Source organism: Panthera leo, chromosome A1, assembly GCF_018350215.1.
Source record: "Panthera leo isolate Ple1 chromosome A1, P.leo_Ple1_pat1.1, whole genome shotgun sequence".
Classification (NCBI taxonomy): domain Eukaryota; kingdom Metazoa; phylum Chordata; class Mammalia; order Carnivora; family Felidae; genus Panthera; species Panthera leo.
Genome location: NC_056679.1, coordinates 238,670,704 through 238,685,295, shown reverse-complemented (window position 1 = coordinate 238,685,295; position 14,592 = coordinate 238,670,704). Strand labels below are relative to the sequence as shown.

The 14,592-nt window shown below is 52.5% G+C and overlaps 1 protein-coding gene across 2 annotated transcripts in view; it reads left to right on the top strand.

Moving 5' to 3' along the window:
• The window catches only part of AHRR (aryl-hydrocarbon receptor repressor), an 83,006-nt gene that overhangs the window by 14,988 nt on the left and 53,426 nt on the right, over positions 1–14,592 (top strand). Inside the window, exons 1-2 of one of the 2 annotated variants that reach the window (XM_042954014.1) lie at positions 1,028–1,101; positions 13,766–13,815. Coding sequence is in view for 1 of the 2 variants with exons in the window: in XM_042954004.1 (XP_042809938.1) it covers positions 920–1,101 (182 nt within the window). In the remaining variant the exon portion in view is untranslated. Of the gene's footprint in view, positions 1–919; positions 1,102–13,765; positions 13,816–14,592 lie in introns of those variants that run through there. The other variant, XM_042954004.1, reaches the window with a different exon arrangement.

The window sequence follows — 14,592 nt, the reverse complement described above, 5'->3', positions numbered from 1 at the left end:
CAGGAGCCCTCCAGCCTCCCAGGTGCCATGACCCCAGGGAGGGTTGGCCCTGGGAGCCAGGCAACCTGGGTCCAGCGCCAACAGCCCCTCCCCCTGCCGCCTCTCCACCCAACTCTGGCTGCCACTTTAGGTTCAGATGCTTTGATGTGGGTGATGTTTAAGAAGGGCCTGTATGGAGCTGTTTCTGTGAGGGCAGTTAGGGTCAGAGGAGAGGGACTGTCATCCGGCAGTGGGGGGGCGGGGTGGGGTGGTAAGAGGGTCAGATGAGGAGGTCAGCTCTGCCCTCTACCAGGATGGTGGACAGGGAAGCCCTGGGCAGGGGGATCCCCCTCGTGGGGGAGAGCAGATCTGTTGTGGGGCAAAGGGAAATGGAACCCAGGCCACCAGCCACCTCACAGAGGCACAGCCCATGACGTCAGGGCTTCAGAAGGGCGGGTGGGACAGCGCCCAGGAGCCCAAGGGTCCTCTGTTACCCCCTCCTCGGACCCGTTCAGCCCTGCTGTGTAGAGGAGAAACTGAGGCCCAGAAGCATCAGTCACACCTGGACTGCAGGTCCTGAAAAGGTCCTGCGTTTAAGAAAAGCCTGGAAGAGGCTGAGCACATGCAGCCTGGGGCCAGGGATCCTCCTCACACTTGGGGAAAAGTTAGCACAGAGAGGTCAAGAAATGTGCTGGAGCCACACAGCTTGCCTGCAGCTGTGTCCAAGGAGACCTGCTCTCTGTCTCTGAGCGCCCTTCTGGTAATGGATCCCAGCTTCCTTGTGTGCACAGTATCAGGAGCCTTTTGTCCTTTTCAGCACCTTTTCTCACTTAGAAGCTGATCCACGCCATAAAGTCACTTCTGGGGACAGGTGTGTGCTCCATGGGGTGACAGCCCCTGGCGGGAAACCCCGAGTCTGATGGCGCTTGCTTCCCTGCAGGAGGCCGGCCACGGGGGCTGAGAAGTCAAACCCGTCCAAGCGGCACCGGGACCGCCTCAATGCCGAGCTGGACCACCTGGCCAGCCTGCTTCCGCTTCCTCCTGACATCGTGTCTAAGCTGGACAAGCTTTCTGTCCTGCGTCTCAGCGTCAGCTACCTCAGGGTGAAGAGCTTCTTTGAAGGTAGGACTCTCTTCTGTCCATCTTTGCTCAGCTGGGTGTCACCTGGGCCCACTTCGGTCTCACCCGGGCCCACCCCACTTTACTGGGATGGACCAGTTTGCACCCTGTCTTGGGTAATCATTTAGAGCAGCGGGCACTGAGTGCTGATGACCCAGAGCAGCTCTGTGCAAGGCTCGGGGGCTGGCCCTCCCCCTGCTCAGCTTCCCCACAGCCTCAGGGCTTCAGAGGACCAGGCAGGTCCTCTCTGTGGGGAAGCAGGACCAGGGCTGAGCTCAGGAGGCCGTGTTCCCCCATTAGCCCGTGTCACTATTGGGTGGCCATCCTTCCGTGTTGTTGCTTTGTCTGTCCCGGGGATGCTGTGATCCCAGCCAGGCACCAGCCCCTCTGCACAAGGGGTCCCTGGTGTGTCAGTCCCTTGCAGTAGCTGGGGATGGGTGCTCTCCTATATCTGATGCTCCCAACCAGGCCTCATTCTCCACGTGTCCTGGCTCAGTTCCTGGTAAAGAAATGTGGCTGTCACCACCCTGTTTCAGGGCCCATGACTGCCGTCATCATCCCGAATTAAGTCTGAACTTCTTACCAAATCGCAACTTACTACATGTCTTTGGGAGTGGGTAAGACAAATGTGTAAAAGGGGCAGGTCTGGGCACTAGGGAGTGGTGGGGGCTGTGGCCAACAGCAGAGTCTGTACTCTCTACCCAAAGGCTTTGGAGGTCGGTTTTTGCACATCCTCATTTTGCTGCACAAAACACCCTGGGCTGCAGTGAGGACGCTGGCCAGGGCTGAGGTCCTCGGGTGATGTGAACCCAGGTCTGTCCCAGCTCCCACACCTGTGGGGACAATTTGCCCTGAGACGATCATGGCAAGGCCCGAATGCACCTTAATCAGACACGTCTGAGGTGCGACTCGGCCACTGTGCATTGCTGGCCTTCTGCAGCCCCCCAGGAGAGGGAGGGCGGTTTTCTTGAGGACTTAGCCTACCTTCAATCCCAACTTCCTCCGGAGACCCCACCATGAGGAAACATTAGGGGCCTGCAGGCAGTTCTGCCCAGTGCATACTCCACCTGGGCACCTTGCCGACTGACCCCTCCAAAGGGCCCCACACGTTGGCCTCCATTTTCTCTCATGGAGCAGGAATCCCAGATCCTCTGACCACTACTGGGCTCGGAGAGCCTGCTCTGTGTGTGAGAGCTCTGCATGGAGCTCCCTCCCAACCTCCGTCTGACACCCCAGAACCCTGGGGGCTCACCCATGTGTGTGCCCTCTCTGCTCTGGGGTGTGGAGCCCAGTGGGTAGTCTGGGCTGGTCCTGAGCCACACTGAGATGTCCCATCATGGAAAGGCCGCCTGTCATCATGGGGAGGCCGAGTGCACTGGGCTGGATGGCCATGTGGCCTGCTGAGCCAGGCTTGGTCCTGAGGGCTGGTGGCTGCCACATCGGCCATGCCCAGGACCCCTCTGGGGCATCCCTGCTCCCCTGTTCCCCTGTGCATCCCCGTGCTGCCTCTTCCATCCCTGACGTGGCCCCGTGGGATTCGCAGCCGGGGCTGGAGCTCACCCAGCGCTCAGCCCAGGTCGGTCTTCCTCACTAAACCTCGCACTCTTCCTTTGGGTTAAAAGGGTGCCACCTGGGTGTCCGTCACCCAGACTTCCATGGCTGGAGCCCAAGCTCACAAAACACTCCCGCTGAAGTATTCTGTAGGGTGACAGAGAATGGTGCGTGGCACTCAGTGGAGGTCACCAGGAGGGTCTTGTGGGCTGGTGGGCTTCCCACAGGAGGCAAGGGGTAGGCGCTGTCTGCAGGCTGCGCTGAGGCAGCCCCTCACCCCAGTCTGTCCAAGGCTCTGGCCCCTTGCTGCCAAGGTCCTACATCTCGGGACGGGGCAGGGGCGGGGGCTGCTAGTCACTTGTATTCTCCTTGCTGTGGTCTGGGCCCCTTCCCCATGGGACGGAGGGGTTTTGTGTTCCTTCCCCAGCTGCACTGGGGTATCCCCAGGCCCTCGGGTGACAGGACCAGCTATATGCAGTGCAGTCCTGTGCCCCGACCTCCATAGCTGAAGCTGCTGTGTCTTCTCACTGGCCACATTCAAAACCATGTCTACTGTCTGGATTCTCCTTCCCGGTGTCCACATGTCTGGCTCAGGCCCTCTCTCCTTGAAGTGCTGGAATCTTAGATTTCAGGTTCTTGGTGGCTCTGGGACCTCAGGTGAGGGGCCAAGAAAGGCCCGCAGATGGGAAGACCGGTGTAACTGGGGGTGCTCTTCCGAGCATCTGTGCTCTGAGTAGAAGCTGAGAGCCCCAGGGGTCCCCAGCCCCATGCCCCAGGGGTTCTATCCCCATGCCCAGGGCCTATCCCTTTGCCCTGGGGCACATCCCCAGGCCCCAGGGGTTCTATCCCCATGCTGGGGGCCTACCTCCTCATGCCCATGGCTATCTGGTAGGCACTCTGAGCCCCAATGGTAACAAGATCAGTTCACTGAGGTGACTTGGAACATTTTCGTGTTGTGCAGGATAAGAGTGCTTTTCTAGGAGGTTTGTGATGTGATGAGTAAGTCGACAAAGTCATACAAAATGTGCCGGAGAGCCAGGTGTCCACACCAAGGGCGCGGTCCCCAGACTTGCCTTTGTGAAGCCCCTCTGTTATAGACGGCCACCTCAGCTTCCACGGTGGCCTCTTTAGGCAGCTCGGGTAGGTTTGGGGCTGCCCTGGGTGGGGTTGGTGGTTCACCTCCTATTGACACACCCTTGCAGACCTGACCTCCTGGCTGGGTGGCTGGGAGGGAACCAGGTCACTTCTCTGGATGGGTCCAGCTGTTCCCAGCCAGGCCAGGGTTGGTGGTCTCTGAAAGGCTCCCGTCTGCTGTTTCTAGGGGTTCAGGCAGCTGTTCAAGTATCTGCCTGAACGCCTCACTTCTCTTCACTAGCGGTCAGTGATGTTCCTGACCTGCCACCCCACGCCTCCCGCCGGTGCACGCGGACGCCCTTCAGGTCTGTCCGAGCAGCTAGGGCTGACCCCAGGTCCTGCAGCAGGTGGGCCAGCCCAAAGCTCACGGCTGCCTGGCCACTGTCACAGTCAGGTGTCAGAGCAAAACTTGGTTTCTCCACAGCCCCGTTTCCGTCAAGGGTTCTGAAGTGTGGGATCCCCTTGAAGCTGCACAGTTCAGAGGAAATTGTAGGAAGTTTCCTGAATTCATTTTCACTGTGTAGTTAGAAAAAAGTCAGCCTGCAAAAAATCGGATCTTAATCTGCACTTCCTGACTCAGAAATAGATGAGTTAATTTCATTAAAGCTTCCATAAAATGTCACCTTTGGGAAGGATGTGACCTGGAAAATTTCAGCTTCAGATGGTAATAAGGCCTGAAAACTTGCCTGTGATGTTTACTTTAGTGCTGGCTTTTGTGGATTTTTGAAAAGCAGCAAATTTTTAATTTTTTTTTTTATCTGGTTTTTGCACAGGCAAGGGGCCAGTCAATGCTTCTACGTTATCAACCCCTCTGCTCAAATGCAAGACTGGGATTTTCCAGTCTTGTGGATTTCATCGTTCACACGATAGGAAATTGGGGGCTGAGAAAAAGGGGGAAGTCAGGACAAACAGGACCCTCGAGGTGGGCTCCCCCAGGATGTGGGGCCTGAGAAGCCCCAGCACCTCCTCACTTAAGCCTGGTAGTTGGTTAGGGCCACCCTCCCAGGCATTAGCTCTGCAGTGTGGGCTCATCTGGGACACTTGCTGGCCAGAGGAGCAAAGCTCAGGTGGTGGAGAACACCACTCACAGGTAACGGACCCGACATCCACATGGTGTGTCCATCCCGTGAGTCTTGTGATGGGAGCATCAGCCAGGGCTCCCGACTCTGTGGAGAGAAGTGTCAGAGAGGGCAACAGGGGCAATAAGCAGAATGAAGTGAGAAGGGGGAGGTGGAAAAGCAGTTTCGGCTGTCTGTGGGAACGTCGAGATTCCGACCCTGGGTCAGTGCTGCCCATGGGTCGTGTCTGGGCCTCCCGTCCTTTTGCGTTTTCTCCGCTCAGCCTGTGAGGCTCGATTCTGCACATGCCAAATGGAGCCCTGCAGGGGTGAGTCCTGGCCCCTGCTCACCTGGTGGGCAGGTCCAGAAGCCCACGTCAGGAGGGTGTGCCCCAGAACCTTCCCGAGAGGCCTTGCCCGCGCGCAGCATGTCAGGAGGGCAGTTTGCCTTGATGGTCTTAGGACCAGCAACGGAAGCGTGTACAGCTAGCTGAGTGGTACCAGTTTTCAGCTGTCACTAGAGTTATCCTTCTCTCGATGAGCCCTGTGCATCCCTCCAAATGCACACACCAAGGCCCTCACCCCGGTGTGGCTGTGTTTGGAGATGGTGCCTCTAAGGAGTATTAAGGTTAAATGAGGCCCTGCGGAGGACCTGACCCCACAGGATTAGTGTTGGTCTGAGGAAGCCAGGAAAGATTTCACCAGAAACTGAATCTGCTGGTGCCCTGATCTCAGGCCTCAGCCTCTAGAGCTGTGAGGAATACTTATCTGCCGTTCACACGCCCGTGCGTTGTGTCTTGTTACAGGGACCCAGGCTGACTGAGATGGGCCTTCTGGGGGCAAGAGGGTTGGGACCTGCCCCCTCTCCTCTCATGTGGAGTGTCCAGGGGCTTTGTCCCCCAGGCACATGGATATGGGTCAGTGCTGCCTCTCACCTCATCTGCTGCTGGAACCACCTTCCTTACCCCTTCCTTCCCAACACCGACACCTTCCAGAATTGGTTCCCTGGGGCATTTCCAGCAAAGACACGCTAGCGTTGGGTCATTCAGGATAGAGTGTCCTGTCCTACTGTCTGTGGCCACCAGCTTCTGACCCCGCAGGAAGGGCCCCCAGCACTCCTCAGATCACTCTTGATTCTTCTGTGCACTGTTTTATTTACCTTACCATATCTTAGCTACTTCCAGGAAGAGGAGCAAGCACTCATTGGTCTGTGCACCGATTCACTCCCTCCCTCTGGTACCTGCATCTGCTCAGACCTGATAAGGAGCCAGAACTCAGGGTCAACACAAAACAGCTTTGATTTTTTTTTTTTTTTCTCTCCCCGTCCCAGCAAATCTCCTTTCTGGTTGGTTCCTCCACTACCCCTGGAAGAACCAGGGCAGCTATGGATGTTTCTGGTCCCTTCCAGGGAATTCAGTGTCCCCTCCCCACCCCTTCACTCCATCATGTTGGCTTCCTATGCAGGCTGAGCTTGGTATTAGTATGATCTGTCTTTCAAGTGTGAGCCTTCTCCCAGCCCTCACCTGGAGCTCCAGCAGGCAGAAGGGCGGGGGCTCAGGCTGGCTGCTTCTCCTCTTGGTCCTGCCCCAGTGGTAGCTGTGGTTTCCTGCCCTTCTGGTTCAGAGCAGCAGCAGGGAGGAGAGGCGAGGGTTCATTGAGGTCCTACATGACTGGCATTGCCGTGAGCTGGCCGGCAAGGCTCAGTGGGGGACCCAGAGGGGTCTTCTACTGCGGTTGGTAACACTGGCACTCTGTCCTCTCCAGCTGGTCCCTGGCACCTTCTTTCTTAGCCTCAGGTGTCAGAAGGTACCTCTAGCCTCTTCTGTTGCAGTCTCTGCTCATGTCTCCAGGCACCCTCTTGGAGGACTTGAGACATCCCAGGCCAGTGGTTGGGCATTTCCTGCTCCCCAGGAAACACTCACCTTAGACCCACTAGGTTGGTAGATGGCACTTCCCACGTGGATGCAGCCCAGGTGCCTACCAGGAGCCTTAGGCCCCACCTTTGTCCTTTGGATTTCTTGAGTGTAGAGAGACGCCAGTCTTCAGGGTACAGGTGGGGGCATGCAACTCACAACACAGACCCTCCAAGGAGATCCTCCCCCATCCTTGAGCATCTCTTGTTTCTGACACCTCCTTTGTAACCCTGCCTAGGTCACCTGGAATCTCACTTTGGGACTTGGGTGTAGTTGGCACTTTGTTGTCCTGGGACCTCAACTCTTTCAGACAGAAAGAGTTCCATATTAACAACCTGTTATATGGCAAGAAAACAGAAGATCCGCCATGGTCCCCATCCCCGGGCGTTTAGAGTCTAGTGGGAGAATTCTGCTACCAAATATACGCCTTCTTCCATTTCCAACAATACAATAGGCCAGTAACTAATCGGTCATCTTGCTACTAACAGCCAAAAATGCAAGATAAAATTATCTGAAACCTGTCAAAATATATCAGTGGGCAAGCAGGAGATTAAGGAATACTCAGAGACCAAAAACAAAATGAAGCTGAGAACCCAAAGAGAGTTTTATTAAAGGAAATTTTAAATGTTTATTTATTTATTTTTGAGAAAGTGCATGTACACAAGTGAGGGAGGGGTAGAGAGAGAGAGGGAGAGAGAATCCCATGCGGGTTCCATGCTGTCAGCACAGAGCCTGATGTAGGGCTCGATTCCACAAACCATGAGATCATGACCTGAGCCAAAATCAAGAGTTGGATGCTTAACCAACTGAGCCACCAGGCGCCTCTATTAAAGGAAATTTTGAAGGATGTACTTCATGCAGAAGGAAGGGCATTCCAGGTGGGAGACCTGGAGTAGAGATGAATGGAAGAGCAGGAGGGTGGTGACCGTGTGGGCAGATTGACGCAAACACTGACAGTATAAAACAGTAGTACTACCATGTTGGAAGAACAAGAGAGAGAGAATAAATTCCTAACCATAAAAGTGGAGAGGGAGACTTGAGCCACAGACTTTGGTGGTTCTTGTGTTAATGTCCTATGGAAGCTGGCTAACTAATTCATCATAAACTGTCCATAATAATCATCAGGGTGAAAGAAATGGGGTTTCCCTTAAAACTGGTGGAGAGACAAAGTAGAATAAGTAGATGTAATCAATATTCTTAGACAAGAAAGAAGAAAACAGAGATGTGGAAGGGGGAGTAGAAACCACAAAATCCCAAATGTGTCATGAATTACAGTAAATGTGAATAGACTAAACATGACAACTGAAAGATAAGGATTATTAGGGTGGATTACTATGTCTGTTTACAAATGGCATGGAAAGGTTGAAAGAAAAAGGATGGAAAAATGCTAACTGAAAGAAATCTCATGAAACCATTTTAATGTAAAAAAAATTTAGTTTTTGGTTAAAAAACATAACTGGAGATCATGAGAGAGTCACTACATAATGATTTTAAAAATTTATATCAATAAAAATTTTTTAAATTGAAAACATTTTATCAAGCACCAAAATGGTTTTTATTTATTTATTTATTTATTTATTTATTTATTTATTTATTTAAAGTTGATTTATTTGAGAGAGAGAGAGAACAAGCAGGGGAAGGGCAGAGAGAGGGAAAGAGAATCCCAAGCTTTGACCTGGGGCTCAAACTCATGAACTGTGAAATCATGACCTGAGCTGAAATCAAGAGTTGGATGCTTAACCAACTGAGCCACCCAGCACTGAAATGATTTTACATTTATGTGCTTCCAGTAACATAACCTTGAAAATATATAACAAATATTGACAGAACTATACAGAAAAACAGATGAATTCATCCCCATGAAAGATTTTAAGTTATTTTCTCAGTGTTTAATAGATCAAATAAATAAAAATCAGTAAAGATTCTAGGAGACTTCACAATGCAAAAAGGGTTAATCTAAAGGACACACATAAAACACTACTCTGAAACTATAGAATTCACATCTTTTCAAGCCCACGTGGAATTTATAAATATACTGAAAACATATTGGCCAATGAAAGCAAGTCTCAATAAATTTCAAAAGACAAAATCATGACAAATGCATGTTATAAGACCTCAATGCACTTGAGCTGGAAATCAGTAATAAAAGATGACTTCAAAACCCTTATATTTGGAAATAAACACACTGGTAAATAACTCATAGATGAAAGAAGAAAACATCATGAAACTTAGAAAATATTTACAAATCAAAATGTGGGGCATGCAGCTAAAGTAATCCTCAGAAATAAATAACCCTATGTGTTTACATATGAAAGAAGAAAGGTGGAAAATTAATGAACTAAGCATTAGGTTCAGTAGTTCTGATAAAGCAAAGCAAAATAAACAAAAAGAGACCAAGAAAGCAAATAATAAAAGAGAAGATATTGGTGAAACAGAAAAGAAACATACAATAGAGTTCCTCTAAAATGATAAAATTTGTAAATATCTAGTGAAACTGAATGAGGAAAAAAGAGTAAATAGTATTAGGGACCTAAAGGGAACATGATTCTAGGCACTGCACACATTTGAAAAGTAACTGAAGGCTATTATGAACAAATTTTTGTCAATAAATTGGAAAACAAATGAATACATTACTAGAAATATAGCTCATTAGAAATGACTCAAGAAGAAATGGAAACCCTAAATAGTCATATGACTATTTTGAAAGTCGAATCAGTAGCTAAAATGTAGACCCAGAGGGTTTTAAAGCAATCTCTACCAAATATTAAAGGAATTAATATTAAAGGAAAAATAATTCCACTCTGTACTGAATCCTGTGATGTTGGATTAGAATTGGAGGTACTGGTGTGAGCTCATCATTTTCAAAATACAAAGATAGCTATAGACATAAATACGTGTGTATAGGTGTGTGTTCTGCCCACTGGCAAGGTCTAAGGTTGCTGTGAGCATAGCTCACACTCAGATCTTGGTTTCTAGGTACTGTTCACCATCAAAAGGAACTCGGGCCTCCTTCCAGAGTTGGAGCAAGGAAAGCTCAGAGCATCTCAAGCCAGAAAGTGAGGCAGTGCTCAGAGAGGAATGGAGACATCCCACAGGACACAGCCATCCCAAGGGGCCTCTCGCTGGCCAAATCTGGACCATTTCAGCATTAAAATGAAAAAGAATAGTAATAGATCATAACCCAGTGAATAAAATAGGATTCCATAAGCCCACACTGATATGTATGCATAGACGAATGAATGAGTGAATGAATGAATGAATGATAAGACAGAGTTTTCCTGGGGCACCTGGGTGGCTCAGTTGTTTTAAATGTGTGACTGGTTCTTGTCATGATCTCATGCTCGTGGGTTTGAGCCCTGTGTCAGGCTCTGTGCTGACAGCTGAGAGCCTGGAGCCTGCTTTGGATTATGTGTCTCCCTGTGTCTCTGACCCTCCCCTGCTCCTGTGAGTGCTCTCTCTGTCTCTCTCTGTTTCTCTCTGTCTCTGTCTCTCTCTCAAAAATAAACATTAAAAAAAAAGACAAAATTCTCCTTAGGCCAGAGTGCTGATGAAGAAGCCCGGGCTGTGGAAAGGTGACTGGAGACAGATGTGACTTACAAAGTCATCAGTCATTCACCGTTGTAGCAATAACTCAGGCAAGAAATTTCTGTACTAAAATTAGCGGGTGAAAGTGGGCTCAGAGGTGGAATTTTTATAGTCTCGAACCGTCTCCCAACAAGTATGAGTTCATACCTAAGGGAAAAACTTAGAATGGAGAAACCCACCACCTGCCTTAGGCCACCAAATCTGACCCCTCACATGCTGGGCAACAGGAGGCAGAGAACATGTCCTCTTGGGTGATGTTCCTGAGAGGGTGGGTAGACCGTGGTCTAAGCTGAGGAAACACTGGACAACCCCCAACTGAGGGGCAGTTTGCAGAGTTGCTGGCAATGATCTTCAGGGTCACTGAAGTCAAGGAGGACAAGGAGACTGTCTGCAAGGAGAGGTAGGACCGACCCAGCTGAAGGGTGTTTGGGGGACACTCAGTGGAGTCTGGGCAAAGCCTTCGGTGCCCGTGGCGCCGTTCTTCCCGCTGCTGTGAGAAGAGGGAGGAGGCCCGAGGAGTGGTTCTGGGGTGTGGACCCGGGTGGCTCCGGAGCGGGTGTGAATGGGGGTGGCTCCGGAGCCAGGGAAGAGCACGTGCCTGGGGGAGCTGGTGGGGCCCGGGAGGGCGTGGCACACCCGTGTGTTTGTCAGGCAAGTCCCATTGGAACCTTCCCGAAGCACTTGGCTCTTTGGGCACCCAGTCCTTGGTAAAAAGCAAGAGAATTGCTAGCACTTTCCGCAGCCACCGTTAGCATCAGCCGTTTTGCAGGCGGGGTCTGAGCCGTGCTGGTGGTCGGGGGGAGCAGGCCAGTGGGCAGCTGTGGGGACTGGGAAACACCGGGGGAGCAGGGTGCCACAGAGCGAGCAGAGGGGTCGCCCCGTGTCTCACCTGGGGGATACTCCCTTGGTAGCTCTGCGCGCCTGCTGGGCTCATTTTCTTGCAGCCAGGCCCCCGCGGCGCCTCCGCTCCTCCAGGCTGTTTCTCGGGTCAACCCCAGACAGCCTCCCCAGGAGGTACACCCCCAGGATGGGCTGGCATCGTAGACGCCGAAGAGAGGGGTGCCTGCTTGAGCAAGGGAACGACCACATCCCGCAGAGGCCTGTGCACCTGGACAGCTCTGGGCACCGAGGCCTCCACATCCTTTCAGCCTGTAGCATCCACCACGAGGGAAGCACGATTGGTAGAAAGCGCTTCCTTCACAGTGACGTGTGGTGACGATTCACACAACCACCTTGTCAGGTTATTTGCGAATTTGAGGTTACGTAACTGGAGGCTTCTTTACAAATATATTATAAGTTCATTCTTTATACATGAGTCAGACGTTCTCTGGTAGCTTTGCTTCTCCAGAGCTCAGGACACTGGACCAGTAGGTACAGCCCCAGACTCTTTGCTAGCAAAGAGTCCCCCAGCGTGGCGGCTCAGAGCACCCAAGGGTAGGCCAGGGCTCGCTGACTGTGGGTGTGACCATGGGTCCTGCACACTGGCTCGTGGGCTGCTTCATGTACCTGCACACCACGCAGTTATTTGTTGAGAAAGTATTGGACTTTCTCAAAGCACCAGCATGCTGTGTGGGTTATGTTTTGTCGTGTTTCACAAAATGTTCCTTGAACTCTTGGCTTGACGCTGGTGTACTTCTCTCGTGATGCGTTGAAACTTAACAAAAACGCCTAACGAGTGGGCTTGTCCCGGATGTTTCACACCATGAAAAGGATATGGATCCCCAATGTGTGTAAGTTCCCCTCTCTTTTTCTTCCCAAAGAGCTGTTTTTGGTTATATCTTGCTTTGGGGATTTAAGGAAAGAGTGCACTTTCTCTGCAGGACATGTGACCCAACTTACACAGAAGTGGTTGGAAATGTGTTCTTTTGACCAGAGAAAGTGGATGGGGTGGCCACTGCCTCTCTCTCATCACTGGCTCTGAGGAAATGCATTTTCTGTGGTGCCTTTTCAGCCGTACTAAAGTGTGAAATCTCTAAAGCATGCCTGGTACATTTTGGAAAATACGGAAAGTTTTTACAGAAAATCAACAACTTGATGCAACGTACATCTTGGAATGTGCTCTTACTCCCTAAACGCAGAGCTTGCAAGAAACAAGCGTGTTTCTTTATACTCGTGATGTTTTTTCTTGCCTAGGGACCTTGAGGCTTTGAATGGCAGCTTTAACCCTTCCCCCTCACTGGCTGCCACTGCAAGGGTCCTGCAAGGACACGCACCTGCCAGTCTGCACCTGCTGGGACCCTTGCCCTGGCTGCTGGTTCTCCTCCCCTCTCCACGGGCCACAGACATCTTCGCCTCCTGTTAAAATGTGCCCACGCCACGTGTCAAAAGCAATGTTTCTCCTGCCCTCCCTCGTTGTCTAGGCCCCAACATAGAGCATATACACCCTCACACAGGACATGCCGTGTGTGCACACACCCTTGGTTACTTCTGCTCCATCCGCCCCTCCGGACCTGTTTTCTTACCTGCTGGGCCCACCTGGTTGGTTGGCATGATGCAGGGAATAAGAGATGTAAATGTCAGTCCCCGTGTGCCCTGCCTGTGGGGGCCCCCGTGTGTAATCATGAAATCATTTTGTGATTCATAGGAGGGGGCACTGCCTGGGAAGACCGTGGGCACGTGGCTGGGGTGCACCCCCCACCAGCATGGGGGAGACATCCAGCCTCAAACGAATGAATGGATCACCCGAGAAGGGAAGGCCAGCAGGCTTGCCCTCACCCCGCCCCCATGCTGCCCCTCAGGGGATCTCCTCCGGCCAGGCCTGCAGCCTGGGTGAGGTGGAGTGTCACAGAGAGGGGCCACGGTGAACATCCCTCCAGAAACCCTCATCTGCCTGCAGAGTTGGAGCAGGTCATGGACGAGTGCCCTTTGGAGTGGGCGAGGTCCCTGCAGGGCTGCAGAGGGAACGTGCAGGTTGAGGCAGCACATCTTTTCATGGGAACCTTAAGAGACTCTTGTCTGCACATGCCCCAGGCCTGAGAGGCCTGCCCTCCCAGGGATGGGGCCAGCTCGTCCTCACTCTGGGGGTGAAGGACAGATGGGCCTCTGTGGATGCCCCAGGAAGGGCAGAGCCCCCAGCCACAGGAGCAGCCTGGCCAGCGCTTTGCCCCTCTCAGTTGGTACCGCCTGTTTTCTGCGAGGACTGGGGCTTCTCCAGACCCTCATCGTCTTGGCCCCTTCCCAGACACCTCTTCCCACACATGCTTTGCACACAGCTTGCTGCTCTTGGCTGCCAAGGGCCTTCCCAGAGCCACCCTGTGCCACTGGGCCCTCTTCCCTCTCAGCCTGCCACCCACCTGGGCACTCCCCACTTGTCGTCAGGACCGCCCCCCCCCCCCCCACTTTGGTGGCTAGATGAGGCTGTGTTTGTCAACAGCCTCCTGCCCAGAGAGCCTAAGGGCGGTGTTTCCCTTTGCCCTTCCCTGTGCAGGAGCCGGGCAGACCTCTGCATCTGGGTATGGAGAGCAGCCTGTTTAGAAGGTAAGGGCAAGGCCAGGAGCGACCTCTGTGACTAGCCTGAGGCCGTCAAGAATCACTGCAAACCCTCCCTCCCAGCGCGTGTGCTCCATTTGCCTCTGTCAGAAGCAAAACGAGGAGTTAATCTTTTTGTCCTCGAAAAGTAAAGGGAGGGATGGTTTGAAAGCTCGACAACTATGAGGTGATGGCCCATTAACTTGATGTAGAAACTGATGTAGAACTGCAGGTCTGTAGACCCTGTTGGGGAGCCTGTGCCCTCCCATGGGTGCAGCTCCCCACCCACCATCTCTCCCTACTCCTGGGAAGCACCTGCCTAGCTCTCTGCCAGGGCCTTGGTCTGGTTGGAGAGACCGGGTGTGGAGAGAGGTGAGCCAGGGCTCCCGGGGGCACCCATCCACTCCCAAACACACGTGGGCCCAGAAACCTCATGCTGGCCCTCTAGAAGGGGGCCTGGCGGTGGATGGAACCAAGTCAACACAGCCAACCTTCCCTCGTGGCTGGCCCTCCACATCCTACACCTGTCAGTCTCCAGGTGGGCAGCCCAGGCCCCCAGGTGGCGTGCCAAGAGCACCTTCCTGGTGTGCTCATGAAGCCTGTCGATGTTGTTGGGCCTGTCTTATAGGAGGGTGAGGCTCCCAGAACTCCCTGCTCTAAGCATGTCTCTGAGGGGCTCTGGGACGGAGGTTAGCTTCTGATGAGAATTGGGCAGAGATAGGAGGGCACTCTTGCTCCTCGGGGGTCCCCAGGGTGCTTCAAGCTCACTTGTTTCCCCTCTACCCC